The sequence below is a fragment of the Sesamum indicum genome, linkage group LG8, assembly GCF_026168435.1.
Source record: "Sesamum indicum cultivar Baizhima isolate 11 linkage group LG8, ASM2616843v1, whole genome shotgun sequence".
Lineage (NCBI taxonomy): Eukaryota > Viridiplantae > Streptophyta > Magnoliopsida > Lamiales > Pedaliaceae > Sesamum > Sesamum indicum.
Window position 1 is genome coordinate 2,197,251 of NC_142664.1, and position 14,195 is coordinate 2,211,445.

Below are 14,195 nucleotides of genomic sequence, written 5' to 3' on the forward strand. Positions count from 1 at the left end.
CACAAATTCAAACATAAGGATTGATTTTGTTTAGTTTCATTGTGGGATCTTCGATTTGGGCCAAAAACACTCACATAATGTGTGGATTCATTTTCTGAGTGTTTTGTTGTATTTTATAGAGATAGAGAGAGAAAAACAAAAATAAATAAGTGTGTGTTAGAGATGGTATGTATGTGTGGATTTATTTTTTAAGATAATTTAAAATAAGTATTGTATGTTTAATGTTGTATTTTGGGAGACAAAAATTACTATTTATTGACAAATCATAGTCAAATTATATCTTTTTTTATATATATTTAGGTATATGTATGTGTATATACATATGTATGTATTCATGCTTAAACAGTTTAAAACACCTAGATAAGGTGTTTTTGAATGATGACAAATATTGAGTATGTTTTGACTCGTTCCGAAAATAACTTGAAAAATTTATCTGTGCAAATTTTTGATTTTGGACTTTATATGTATAACATAGATAAATACATGCATATATAAAAATATAATATAAAAGAGACATAATTTAAGAAAAAAGAGTGATTTTTGTCTAAAAATACAACACACATAAATATATATACATATATATAAAAGAGACATGATTTGATAATAAACAGTAACTTTTTGTCTCCCAAAAAACAACATTAAACATACAACACACATAAATATATATACATATATAAAAGATACATGATTTGATAATAAACAGTAACTTTTTGTCTCCCAAAAAACAACATTAAACATACAACACTTATTTTTAAATTATCTTTAAAAACAAATCGAAACATACACACTATCTCTAACACATATACTTATTTATCTTTGTTCTTCTCTCTCTATCTCCACAAAACAAAATAAAACACCCAAAAACTACCAAACACTATGATAATTTTCTATATTAAACTCAAAACAAATAATCACAATAATAATAATCATCCAAACAAAGCCTCAAAAAATTTCCATAAAAATTATTCTATGAAAATACCATACACAGTATTTACATCAGGGGTTAAAATTAAAATGTAATCAGGGAAATAAAGAAAAACTATCCGTTGAACACCTTTTTCTGGCTCCTGTCTACTCAATACCTCCAACGGCTAATAACAGGGGAATTAAATTGCAAGTAATTATTAAAAACCAAAAAATTATGTAATTTCTTTTTTTCAAAAAAAATAAAAAAGAAGAATCAAGAACTATTTTGTTAAATTAAAAAAAAAATCAACTTACTATTATAAATTAATAATGTGTTTTTAATTATTAGGGAAAGAATTACGTAGCCATACATCAATGCCCGTAAAAGGGCACAAAAATATGATCAATATCACGCACTTTTTATTCGAATCCGACTGTAATAATATTATTTATATAATTTAAATTTCAAAATATATATTAAATTTATGATGTCAAATTGCATAACTTATCTATGATCTAAGTTTGGATCACAAAATCCCTCTCCCAAAATCTTGTTTGGATACTACACAAATTTATAATAGATTAACTGAATTAAACTAATATAAAGTATAATTATAATTTTTTTATATTATTAATTACTTTACTGAATTTAAAAATCAATCACATAATAAATATAAATATTTAATTGAGATTCGATTAGAATTTTCCCAATCATAAAATTAAGCAAATATCATAAATGACTCTCGTAAATTTGAATTTTTAGAATTATTTTGTCTCTTGTCTTTATTTTTTAATCTTTATAAAATTCATATTTTATTTTGTTTTAATTTCTGTATCCAATTTTCAATGAAAGAGTTGTCGGAATCAGGCCATGTGCCCCGCATATTTAATTAATTATGTACTTTTATAATTATTTGAAAATATTTTTAAATAATTTTTTTTATAAAAAAAACATATTTATCCATTAAATTATAGTATGTGCAGGTCATAAAAATATATTTTAATAATTCTTTTTACAAAAAATTAATTGAGGAATTGAAATAAAAAAAGATCGAATATAAAGATGGGCTAAATACAATACCTTGAAGTATTCATCCGACATTAATTACCCTTTAATAACACTTAAAAAAAAGACTCGACTTTAAATTTAAATTAAAAATCTATTTTACCTTTAAATTAAAAGTCTATTTTACCCTTATAAAAATTATTTTATGGAAAAAAATAGGGATTTTTAAAATAATAAAAATCACCCTTTATCAAAGTTTTGTATAATTTTTTTAATTTCACTTATTTATCCAACTCTTTTATTTTTGTAATTTTAAAGTATTTAAGTTTATTTTAATTTAGTTTTATTTATTTATTGAATTAAATTAAAAATATATTTTTTATATATAAAAAATTAGGATTAATAATTTTAAATACAGATATATTGACCGCATTAAAATTTGGATGCAATTGTTGGTAGAGTAAGGGTTAAAGAAGCACAGAAGAAAATGAGTTTTCCAAGACGACACTCGTCAACAAATCCTGCCCACAAATAGGAAGATACATCACGAGGATGCATCACCACCGTTCGTACTCCGCCCTAAGACAAAAAGACAAAATAAGAAGATCCCACTCGTCCACTGGAAGTGTGGGTCCCAACCATCGAGGGACCACGTGCTGTGCTGTAGAGTATAGCAAAAGGGCGCAGATGGGCCGCACACCCTGCCGGGTCCCACCCCGACATCCTCGATTACCTCAACACTCCCTCCCTCCATTATAGAGTTTAGCCACACACACACACTCTCTCTCTCTCTCTCCCCTTCTTCATCCTCACTGCCTCCCCACTCACTCCACACACACTCACCCTCCATTTTCGTTTTCTCTCTCTGGAAAGAGGAGTGAGTTCTGAGCTCTGTGCAGCAATGGTGGTTCCCAACATTTCTTCAATGCTTTTATTCCTCATCTGCGTTGTCTCCATTGCAGGTAGATTCACATCCATATATGCTCTAATAATATAAAGTTGAGAGAGTATATTCAGGTTCTGATGAATGTTTCTCTGCAGCTGTAGATGGTGGCTCCGTCGGCGTGAACTATGGGCGAGTAGCCAACAACCTACCATCCGCAACCAAAGTGGTGGACCTCCTCAAATCTCAGGGTGTAGATCGAGTCAAGGTCTACGATTCCGACCCCGCTGTTCTCAAGGCTTTATCCGGCTCGGGTATTAAGGTCACTGTCAATCTCCCCAATGAGCTGCTCTCCTCCACCGCCCGCCGCCCCTCCTTCGCCTACACCTGGGTAATGAAGAATGTCGCCGCCTACCACCCTTCCACCGTTGTCGAGGCTATCGCCGTCGGAAATGAGGTCTTTGTCGACACCCACAACACCACCCGCTACCTCATTCCGGCAATGTACAACGTGCAAAAAGCGTTGGTGAAGTACAATCTGGAGAAAGTCATTAAGGTGTCGTCACCCATTGCTCTCAGTGCGTTGCAGAACTCGTACCCGTCTTCAGCCGGGTCGTTCCGCCCCGATTTGGTCGAACCCGTTTTCAAGCCCATGCTGGAGTTCCTCCGCCAAACTGGATCCTCCCTCATGATAAATGTGTACCCGTTTTTCGCTTACGAGTCCAATGCTGACGTCATCTCCCTAGACTACGCGCTTTTCCGGGAGAATCCCGGCGTCGTAGACGCCGGCAACGGGTTGAGGTACTTCTCCTTATTCGACGCTCAAATCGACGCCGTTTTTGCGGCAATGTCGGCTTTGAAATACGACGACGTGCCGATCATCGTGAGCGAAACCGGGTGGCCGTCCAAGGGTGACTCGAACGAGGTAGGCGCCAGCGTGGAGAACGCCGCAGCTTACAACGGAAATCTAGTCCGCCGTGTGCTCGCAGGCGGCGGGACTCCCCTACGGCCACATGCGAATCTGACTGTCTACCTCTTCGCCCTCTTCAACGAGAACAAGAAGCCGGGGCCGACGTCGGAGAGGAACTTCGGATTATTCTACCCCAACCAGAAGAAGGTGTACGACATTCCATTGACGGCGGAGGGATTGAAGAGCTACCGCGATATCCAGTCTCCGGTTACCGGCGGAGAGCAGAGAGTATCAACGGCGAACGGGCAGACATGGTGCGTGGCCAAGGAGGAGGCGGGGAAAGAAAAGCTGCAGGCAGGTCTAGACTATGCCTGTGGAGAAGGAGGGGCTGATTGCCATCCGATCCAGCCAGGATCCACGTGTTTCGATCCTAACACGCTGGAGGCGCACGCTTCGTTCGCTTTCAACAGTTACTATCAGAAGAAGGGACGCGCTATTGGCACGTGCTACTTTGGTGGGGCCGCTTACATTGTCACCCAACAGCCCAGTGAGTACCCTAAACTTGCTCTCACTGAATTTATTTATTTTCTGTTGTTAATATACAGTAAATTTTAGTGCAATTAACCAAAAAATTAAAATTAAAATTTTAATATCATTGCTTACTTTTATAGACATAATTATAATTATTATAATAAAAATGATGATAACGACATTTATGCTATAATTTGCAAAATTATAATACTATGTCCTTTAAATTTTTATTTTTATGGATATATTCATAATATATCATAACAATATAACGAATATACTACAAGTTAGGGTAAAATTACAATATTCTCTCGTTTTTTGAAAAATTAAAAATAATAGTCCCTAATTGCTTAATATATACCCTCTCAAGACAACATGTATGTTGTAGGGGATATTTATTAGACCGTTTTTAATTTTAGAATTTATACTTACGAATATTACTATCGAGGCAAAGGTCTTGTTTGGTCACTCATTTAGTGGAATAAATGAGTGTCTTGTTCTACTTATTTAAAACATCTAATACGCTCCTACGTATAATGAAAAATTTATAAGCTCATTGAACCACCCTTTACATCAATCATAATTAGGGGAAAGCTTTGCTTCGAATCCAAGCAAAATTCTATGTTTGGCTGAATCAAATCAATCACAGAACAAGTGTATCTCATTTGCTATGTGATTGGTCACTTTTCCTAAACTGTACATGGATCATACGACAATCGTCGTATGATTGGTTTAGATTCGGCTAAATTCGGGTCTGGATTACATTTTTTTCAAATTGAATGTGATAGTTCGGGTTAATAAAATATATTGAATTTGTCACGTAGTTAACATAAAATGTAGAAAAAGTTTCAATATTTTCAAAAAATAAAAAAATTCAACCACATTAGTAGTTGTAAAAATTGGTCGAACTAATTTTTTTTTTTATTAGTTTTAAGTAATTGGCCACAGAGGAGGAGGATTGCGATGCTGATCGTTGGTTCCTGCCCCTCTGTAATTATCCAAAAAGATGATTGAGTGTTATATTTTTTTTATTTTTTTATTGTGAAGTGTAAATAGATAATTAATTAGTAATTAAAAAATTATTTATTTAGAAAAAATAAATTAAGGATTAAATACAATTTATTTCTTCAGATATGTGAAATAAGTAAATACCCCTTGTAAAAATAGAATTTGCAAATTACTCCATGTGTTTCAAAAAGTGAAGCAAATAACCACCCTATCATTGGTTTAGATGATGGGTGATTTGTTTCTTTTTCCGTAATACAAGGGGTAATTTGTTTTATTTTTTAAAGGAATTTTTTTATTGTTCATTTCTCATATCACATGAGGGTAAGTTGCATTTTTTCAATAAAAAATAATATTGTAGAATGTAAATTTACGTTTTTATTCTTGAAGGGGGTTGTATACTGTTGTACCTAGTGGGTTTAGGGTTCATTATTTTTATATTTTTAAAAAAATTATATACATATAATTTATATAAATTATATAACAAATTTATGTCGAGTCGTGGATCGACTTAAAACATATTTTTTCTTAAAAAAGAGGGATGTCGTAGATAGCATCCAAGTCGTGGATGTCAGCCACGCTACCCTCTTTTTATTTTTTTATTTTTTTAGTTTAGTTTTATTTTTTATAAATTAATTATATTTAATTAATTTTTAACAACATATTAAAATTCAAGAAATCACAATATTAAAATTATATTAATTTTAAAAATATAATAAACTATACCAATGTAATAGAATACAATTAAAAAAGGCAATTATTATTGAAAATTCCGCACCGGCATATTTGACTGTCTAGAAGAATCTCATTGTTGGTTTTGTTGTCTAGAAGGCAATTAACATAAATTGCTATTTTAAAAAATATTTATCACTTTGTATATTTTAAAATGAAATAATTTATATTTATTTAAAATAAATTGCTTCATGAATTCTGAATCTAGGCTCGGGTTTCAATCGAAGGGTTCCAATACTATCGCAAACTTATTGGTATAGTTCATTGTATTTTTTTAGAATTATATAGAAATATATACGCCATTACATTTGTATGCTTCATTATATTTTTAAAATTAATATAATTTTAAAAATTAATTGAATATAATTAATTTATAAAAAAGTTAAAAAAAGATAATGCAATTTGTGAATTGCGGTTGGCCCAATTCACGACTTGTTTAATTCACAAGTCGTGGATAAAAACCACAACATGATGTTGTGCTTTTCACCCACGACACCAAGTCGTGATTTCAAATCGCGACTTAGGTAAATTTTAAAAAGAAAAATATTCTTTTTAATTCGAGTTGCAGTTTTTAACCGTGACTCGTAATATCTTATTATTATATTAAAATAAATTATATTAATATAATTTATTTATTTTTTATTAATAAAAAATAATTAACCCGGATGATACGAAATTCCTCAACACTGCAAAAATAACATACAATAAGTGTTGTGGCGCATTTTAAGAGATGTGAAGGGGGGTGAGTGGCTAACATGTGGGGGGGGGGGGGGGTCAATAGTGGTGAATGAGGGCCCAGCCCACTAGCAAGAACTTGAAATTGGTGAGTGCGTAGCACGTGATTTGACGGAAACCTCTTTTCTGACATGTCTTGGATTACATGGCTCAGCCCCACCCCACCACTCCTTAGTTATCTTTTTATTATAAAATGAAATCTGCAACACTATTCCCGTTTTTGGGTTTAATTTTTTAAATTACTACTCGTTGCGGCATGCGGCATGTTGCTCTTATGTACATATAATAAATAATTTTTTATATTTTAAAATACATTATATGTAAAAATAAATATATAAATCAAGCATTATATTAATAATCAATTCATGTAAATTTTGAAAAATTAAAAAAGTTAGTTTATGAAGTGCATTTTTAACTTTTCAAAAATTTGGTACAGCGGTGTTATTACCCTGCGTTTGTGAGTGTGGAGGGACTTTTCTTTTTATATTATTATAAATTATAATAAATAAATACAAGTTTACGATAAAATGGAATAGACTTGCATTTTTAACGGACTCTGTTGAATTTAAAAGAAAAAATGGGATAAAAGGGCGCCAGTTGAATTGACAACTTCGTTGAAATTAAAAGAAAAAAACAAAGTTGGATTGGCAACCATTAGAAATGCAAGTCTATACCATTTTACGGTAGGCTAGCATTTATTTATTTATGTTATAATATTTAATAAATAAGCCCCCACTTTTCGGTAGTCTTGCACAATTTACAAGCTAATTACTCACTTTTTTCTTTTTTTTTTTATATTTTTACTTTTTTCTCATTAAGTTGTTAATTGAGCTAACGATTCATGACCTTTTTTTTATTTAAATTACACCGGGATCGTTATTTATTTTATAAATTCAAGCAATATTGAATGTTAAATCATTATCCTGATAATGACTTTGATCAACATTAAATATTGCTTATATTGATAAAATATAGAAAGTGAACATAAATAAGCCAAAGTTTACTACATCACGTGAGCTCTAGCTTATTTATCTAAGTAATTTAAAAAATAACAAAATAATATAATTTTAAAATTATTAACACATTTAATACAAGGCGTTGATGGTATTGACGACTTGCAATTAATTTTTAAAATTTTATGTAAACATCGATGATGGCCGATGGCGTCTACAATTTCAATAAATTATAATTATTATAATTATTTATAATAAATATTATATTTATTTTTTAATCAATTTATGGATGAAACCACGACTTTATTTTAATTATAAAATTTTATTTATTAATTGTTATAATTGTTAGTTAATTAATAATCATAAATTTAAATATATAGCTAATTATAATCATTACTAAATTTTAAAGTTTACCATATAGATAAAAATACAATTAGCTATTAAAAATTATTTTATCATTTATGACTGCACACTAACACATTGTTTATATTGAAGTAGCTTCGCTTTGTAGAGATTGTTTAGAATGTGTCAGTGTGGGGTCATAAATGATAAAATAAATTTTTATAATAGTTGATTGTATTTTTATTTGTATGTAAGATTTTTAAATTTATTAATAATTATAATTAGTTAAAAATATTTGAAGTTTTAATTGTTAATTAATTAATAATTATAATAATTAAAAAATAAAAGTTTAAAACTAAAATAAAAAAACGTGAAGGTGTGGATGGCAGGATCCACAACTTGATTAAAAAAAGAAAGTTAAGAAATATAATTATAATGATTAAAACTTATTGAAGTTATCCACAACCTTTACATAAAATCTAAAAGAATTTTTTGTTTTTTGTAAGTTGGCAATGTCATCAATGACTTGCATTAAATGTGTTACTAGTTTTAAAATTGTACTATTTTTGTTAATTTTTTTGAATTATTTAAATAAATAAGCCGGTGCGATCTTGTTGGGTCCTCGGTTTTATAGAGTTTTTGGATATTATCATCAATCATGAAAGAACTAACACATTGAATGATGGTTGTGATGTCTCGAGATTGAATATGTCCAGGTCTCAACAAGAATGACTTAATTACTCTCTTCTTGTTGGGATGGTCATGATGTCTCGAGATTGGATATATCTAGGTCTCAATAAGAATGACATAATTACTCTCTTCCTGTTGGGTTTAGGGCTTTCGAGTTTCGGGACATTATCATCATCCATAAATAAATCTTGTATAATGAATGGTTGTGATGTCTCGAGACTCGAGAGCTTTAAGTCTCAACAAGAATGACCTAATACTCTTTCTATTCAAAACTTTAGTATTTGTTTAGTTCGATTTGAAGTTTTAGATAAGAGTTGATAACTGTTTTGTACTGCATAATTGTCCTTGATGAATTGGTCGAGGATGAAATATGGGAACCAATACATAATGCCCTGAGGTTAGTTCTGGTTGATCCTTAACTACTATGTCTTGGGATCTTTTCTATAATTTAACTATTATTTACTTTTTCTATTTTTGAGAGTGAAACAATTTCACTATTATTTGCTTAGTGGTGTAAAATCTTGATATTTTGGGCATGATCTATATAAGGCACATTTACATAGATGCATAATAACTGATCTTTGCCAAGCTTTGCCCCCTACAAGATTTGAAAAATTATGTCGGTTTACATGTGAGATTCCCTGTGGATTCCACATGATAAATGGCCATAACGTCTCGGGATTCTGGATATAGATCTCGTCAAGAATGGTTGTATACCCTGTAGGAATGCAGTCTTGCATGGTTATAAGGTTGTGGAGTGTTGAAAAGCATTGGTTCACAGTGACCATAGTCTCATAACCAACAAACAATGATCGCAGATTAATCATCTTGGATTGTTGTAGTTTTGAGATCATTTAATGATTGCGCTGCTCCATTAGGTCAGTGTAGAGTACATCACAGAGCTACATGTTACCATGCATATGAATTGAGTAATTCTTAGATGGTCTTGAGATCATACTGGTCCTACATTTGGATGGAGTGATTATGATTTCAGGATTTAAGAAGACGATTCCTATATCAAAAGAATTCGAAATCCACCAAAATTCCACAAAAGAATAGTTCAAATTGAGAATCAAAGTATTTTTGAATCCACTCTAACATGAAACTACCCGAACAAATCCAAAGAATCTATTAGTAGAGACTTGAAGTCCCACTGTCGAAATCGATCAATACTTTTACAATATTAGATTACACTCACGCACACGGTAACCTATTTCTTTTTTAGAGAAAAACACGGTAAACTAGTTCACGGGCACGAAGGAAACTTGATTTTTCATTTATTTGCTATAAACTTTCATTGGTATGATTATAAATTGGTTCAAGAATTGAAAGTTTAACTGTTCCTCTAATTGTTTCTTCTTCCCCCTTTCAGAATATGGGAAATGTGATTTCCCCTTTGGAAATTGAAGACAATGAAGGTGGGAAGGCAGACAAACAAACAAAGCCAAGACTATTATGACGGGCTCAAAAAGTTGGAGAACATATCTAAATCCATTGTAAAATTTTTCCTTCTATTATTGTTGTTTTGTGTAGTTACTATAATCAATAGTTGTAGTAATAGTAGTGATGTTAAGATAAGTGCCCAATTGGATGGACTTTTAGCTAATTTGTTCCAAAGTAGAATATTGTTTATTAGTGTCTCTATTTGTTATTGTACTTACCTTCATTCTTTTTGCTAATTCCTATATGTATATTTTTGTTTGCGGATTAAATGCAATTTATCCTTTCTGATATGTGAAATAAGTAAAAATTTTCTTGTGAAAAAAGAATTAACAAATTACACTTTTGTGTTTCAAAATAAAGGGTGTAATTTATTATTTTATTTTTTACAGGGGTTTTTTTGTTCATTTCTCATATCAAAGGGGGATAAATTGCATTTTTTTCCTAATTTTTACCCCTATGTAATGTCGGCTTGAGTGATAAGAGTTGCGGAGAAGTTGGTTTCAGTGAAGAACTGATATATATTAGTGATTGTGGCACATTCGATGCGTTTAAATTTTTAATTAATTACACGTAGCAATTTTTTTTTATTCCATAATTGGATTTTACCATTAATTTATCAAAAGTAATACAATAAACTTTCTTTAAATGTGTAGGGACGAAAAATTGTTAATAAAATTAATTAACAGAAAAAGATGGTAATTTGTAAAAGAAAAAAGATATAGTTAAAGGCATTTTAGGCAATTTGTAATTTGCCAATTCCGGTAGTTATTATAAGGTCTTCGCCTTATAAGTAAAATATATATCTTTTTTTAACATTTTATAGAAAAACTTGTTTTCTTACCTTATCTTATCCTTTTCAGCATTCGCAATAAGAAATGATCTTGGGTCTGCATGTTTTTGATCTGATCCACAAAGTCTGGTCTAAGTTGCAAGGCTGCTAACAAACCCGCTACCTGATCAATATCCAATTTCATATTCATAGACCTCATCTCCAGTAGCATTGTTTGATTGTAACTCTCCAAATTAGCTAATGTACTTGAACTCTTTCTACTAGGGGTGTGCAAAAAAACCGAAAACCGGCCGAACCGAACCGAAACCGAAAATTCGGTTCGAACCGAAAACCGAACCGAAAATTCGATTCGGTTTTCGGTTTTTTAAAAAAGAAATATTCGGTTTTCGGTTCGGTTTTTTGGTCACCAATTCGGTACCCGAACCGAACCGAAAATCGAAATTTTGTAAATAATAAAAAAAAATATATTTTTTATACATATAAAAATTATATAATTATATATATATATTATAATATTAATATTATATAATTTATATTAGTAAAACTAAAGAAAAGTGTACTATTTTTAGATATTGAATATTAACATATTGAAGTTGTTCTACACTTGTGACTTATACTATTAAATTAGAATTTAATTTTGGTATTTTGGTATTTGTATTTTTGGATAAAATTGCAACATTATCACAATTTCGACTTAAAATATCAAAATATATTATTTTTAAAAATAAAAAATAAAAAAATGATTTTTTTCGGTTTTAAAACCGAAAAAACCGAACGGAACCGAACCGAACCGGTACGGTTTTCGGTTTTCCAAACGGCCGAACCGAATTTTCGGTTAACCGAAAATTCGGTTCGGTTCGGTTCGGTTAACCGAAATGGACACCCCTACTTTCTACTCAAGGTATCTGCTACCACGTTTGCTTTCCCTGGATGGAAGTTAATAGTGCAATCATAATCCTTCAGCAGTTTTGTCCATCTTCTTTGTCTCAAATTCAATTCCTTGTACGTCAAGATATATTTCAAACTTTTATGGCCAGTAAGGATCTGAAAATTTTCTCCATACAAAATAATGTCTCCAAATCTTCAGTGCATGCATAATCACAACTAACTCCAAGTCACGTGTGGGATAATTTAACTCATGGTTTCTCAATTGGCAGGATGCGTAAGCAGTTACCTTTCCGTTTTGCATTAACACATTCCAAACCCTGTTTAGAAGCATCTGTATACACTATATATCCACCGCTATTAGACGACAAAACCAAAATCGAATTGGAGGTCAGTCTCTTTTTCAACTCATCAAAACTTTGTTGGCACTGTTCACTGAAACTCTACCCCCTTCCTCAGCAGCTTGGTCAGAGGACCAACAATTATAGACAAGCCCTCAACAAACCTCCTATAATATCCAACCAACCCTAAGAAACTTCGCACTTTAGTTGCATTTTTTGGTACTCTCTAATCCATAATAACCTTTACTTTTGAAGAGTCAGGCATAACCCCATCACCAGATATCACATGCCCACGGAAAACCACCTGATTTACCCAAAATTCACATTTGCTTAACTTAGCATTCCTTCTCTTTCAAAATCTATAACACTATTATTAGATGTTGCTCATGCTCGTCTCTATTTCTTGAGTGTACCAAGATGTCATCTATAAAAACAATAACAAAGTGATCCAGATATTTTTGAAATGTACGGTTCATCAATGCCATGAATGTCATTGGTGCATTTGTTAACCCAAAGGGCATCACCAGAAACTCATAATGACCATAACAAGTACGGAAAGTTATTTTCGGTATGTCATTCTCTGCTATCCTCAGCTGCCAATACCCAGACCTCAAATCGATTTTTGAAAATATTGTAGCTCCCTTTAACTGGTCTAGGACGTCATCAATACTCGGCAATGGATATTTATTCTTCACTGTTATCCTATTTAATTGGCGGTAATCGAAGCATAACCTCATACTCCCATTTTTCTTCTTCACAAACAGCTTGGTGCTTCCCATTGTGAAGTACTCGACCTGATAAACTCTTTCCCCAATAATTGTTCGATTTGATTTTTGAGATCTTATAATTCACTGGGGCCATTATGTACGGCGCAATAGAAATTGGGGCAACTCCTGGGAAAGTTTCTATGGAAAAATCCACTTCCCTATGCGGTGGCAAACTTGGTAAGTCATCAGGAAATACTTCAGAAAAGTCTCACTACTGGGATTTCCTCCAATGTGGTATTAACCCTCTTGGTATCTACCACATGGACTAGATATGCCTCACAACCTTCTAGCATCAATCGTCTTGCCTCTATGGATAATATTACACAAACTGGTACTACCTGACGATCCCCCACAAATATTACTTTCGATTTGCTGGAATATTCGATCATCACTTCTTTTTTATAACAGTTGACTGTTGCTTTATATTGTGCTAACAAATTCATCCCCAAAATCACATCAAACTCCTTCAAATCCAACACTATAAGGTCTACAAGTAAATTTACATCATCGATTCCCACTAAGCTCTCTTTCCTAAATATTGTTTACTACCACACCCCTCTCACGGGCAAATAAACCATCAAATTATATCCTAACGGGCTATTTTTCCCCGATATTTTAGATGTAAGTTCTGATTAAATATATGAATGTGTAGAGTCAGGATCAATCAAAACATAAGTCACAATGTCAAATAACAATATCGTACCTGATATCACGTCATTTGATGTTGGGGATTCTTCTCTAGTCATGTTATATATCCTTGCTTACGTCTGCTCCTGAGTAACTTGTGCTCCAGCCCCCTTCATACTGCTACTAATAGTGTGGTCACTATCTTTCCAGTGCCTCTACCTATGCCTCTCTTAGTAGCAACACTTCCAATCACACCTATAGTCTAATTCGAACAATTTCTGGCTTTGTGTCCTCTACCTCCACAACGATAATAGGTCTTAGGTATATCATCCCATTTCCAACATGGCCCTAGGTGTTGTCTTCCACAGGTAGAACAGCTCGGAGGGAAAATTGGTCCTCGACCATAACTCTGTCCAGCTCCCCTTCCCGATCCAGTTGAAGACGTAGCAAATGAGCTGCGTTCAAACAAACCTCTATTAAAGCCCGTGGATCCACTGAACCTTTGTCCACTACTTCCTCGAAAAATGGGACCACCACGTGTAAAATTTTCACTTTCCGCTGAGAATGAACGGTCGATTCCCCTCTTCGTCAACCTACTCGATTCCCTTATTGTGTACGTTGATTTCCTCTTCTCTTCCCCCTTCTTCTTGTC

General features: G+C 32.4%; 1 protein-coding gene across 1 annotated transcript; it reads left to right on the forward strand.

Moving 5' to 3' along the window:
* The first annotated feature begins 2,672 nt into the window (after nucleotides 1–2,672).
* On the forward strand, nucleotides 2,673–10,356 carry LOC105167439 (glucan endo-1,3-beta-glucosidase 3). The gene is made up of 3 exons (XM_011087156.3): nucleotides 2,673–2,874; nucleotides 2,954–4,252; nucleotides 10,063–10,356. The coding sequence occupies exons 1-3, from the start codon at nucleotides 2,814–2,816 to the stop codon at nucleotides 10,095–10,097; spliced, it is 1,395 nt and encodes a 464-aa protein (XP_011085458.2). The 5' UTR covers nucleotides 2,673–2,813; the 3' UTR covers nucleotides 10,098–10,356.
* The last annotated feature ends 3,839 nt before the right edge of the window (nucleotides 10,357–14,195 follow it).

Bases quoted from the DNA above. Each gene is read 5' to 3' on its own strand.
- LOC105167439 (XM_011087156.3), top strand. From the start codon at position 2,814: ATGGTGGTTCCCAACATTTCTTCAATGCTTTTATTCCTCATCTGCGTT. The intron at 2,875-2,953 runs GTAGATTCACAT...GTTTCTCTGCAG, and splicing joins CTGCGTTGTCTCCATTGCAG to CTGTAGATGGTGGCTCCGTC. The intron at 4,253-10,062 runs GTGAGTACCCTA...TCCCCCTTTCAG, and splicing joins CATTGTCACCCAACAGCCCA to AATATGGGAAATGTGATTTC.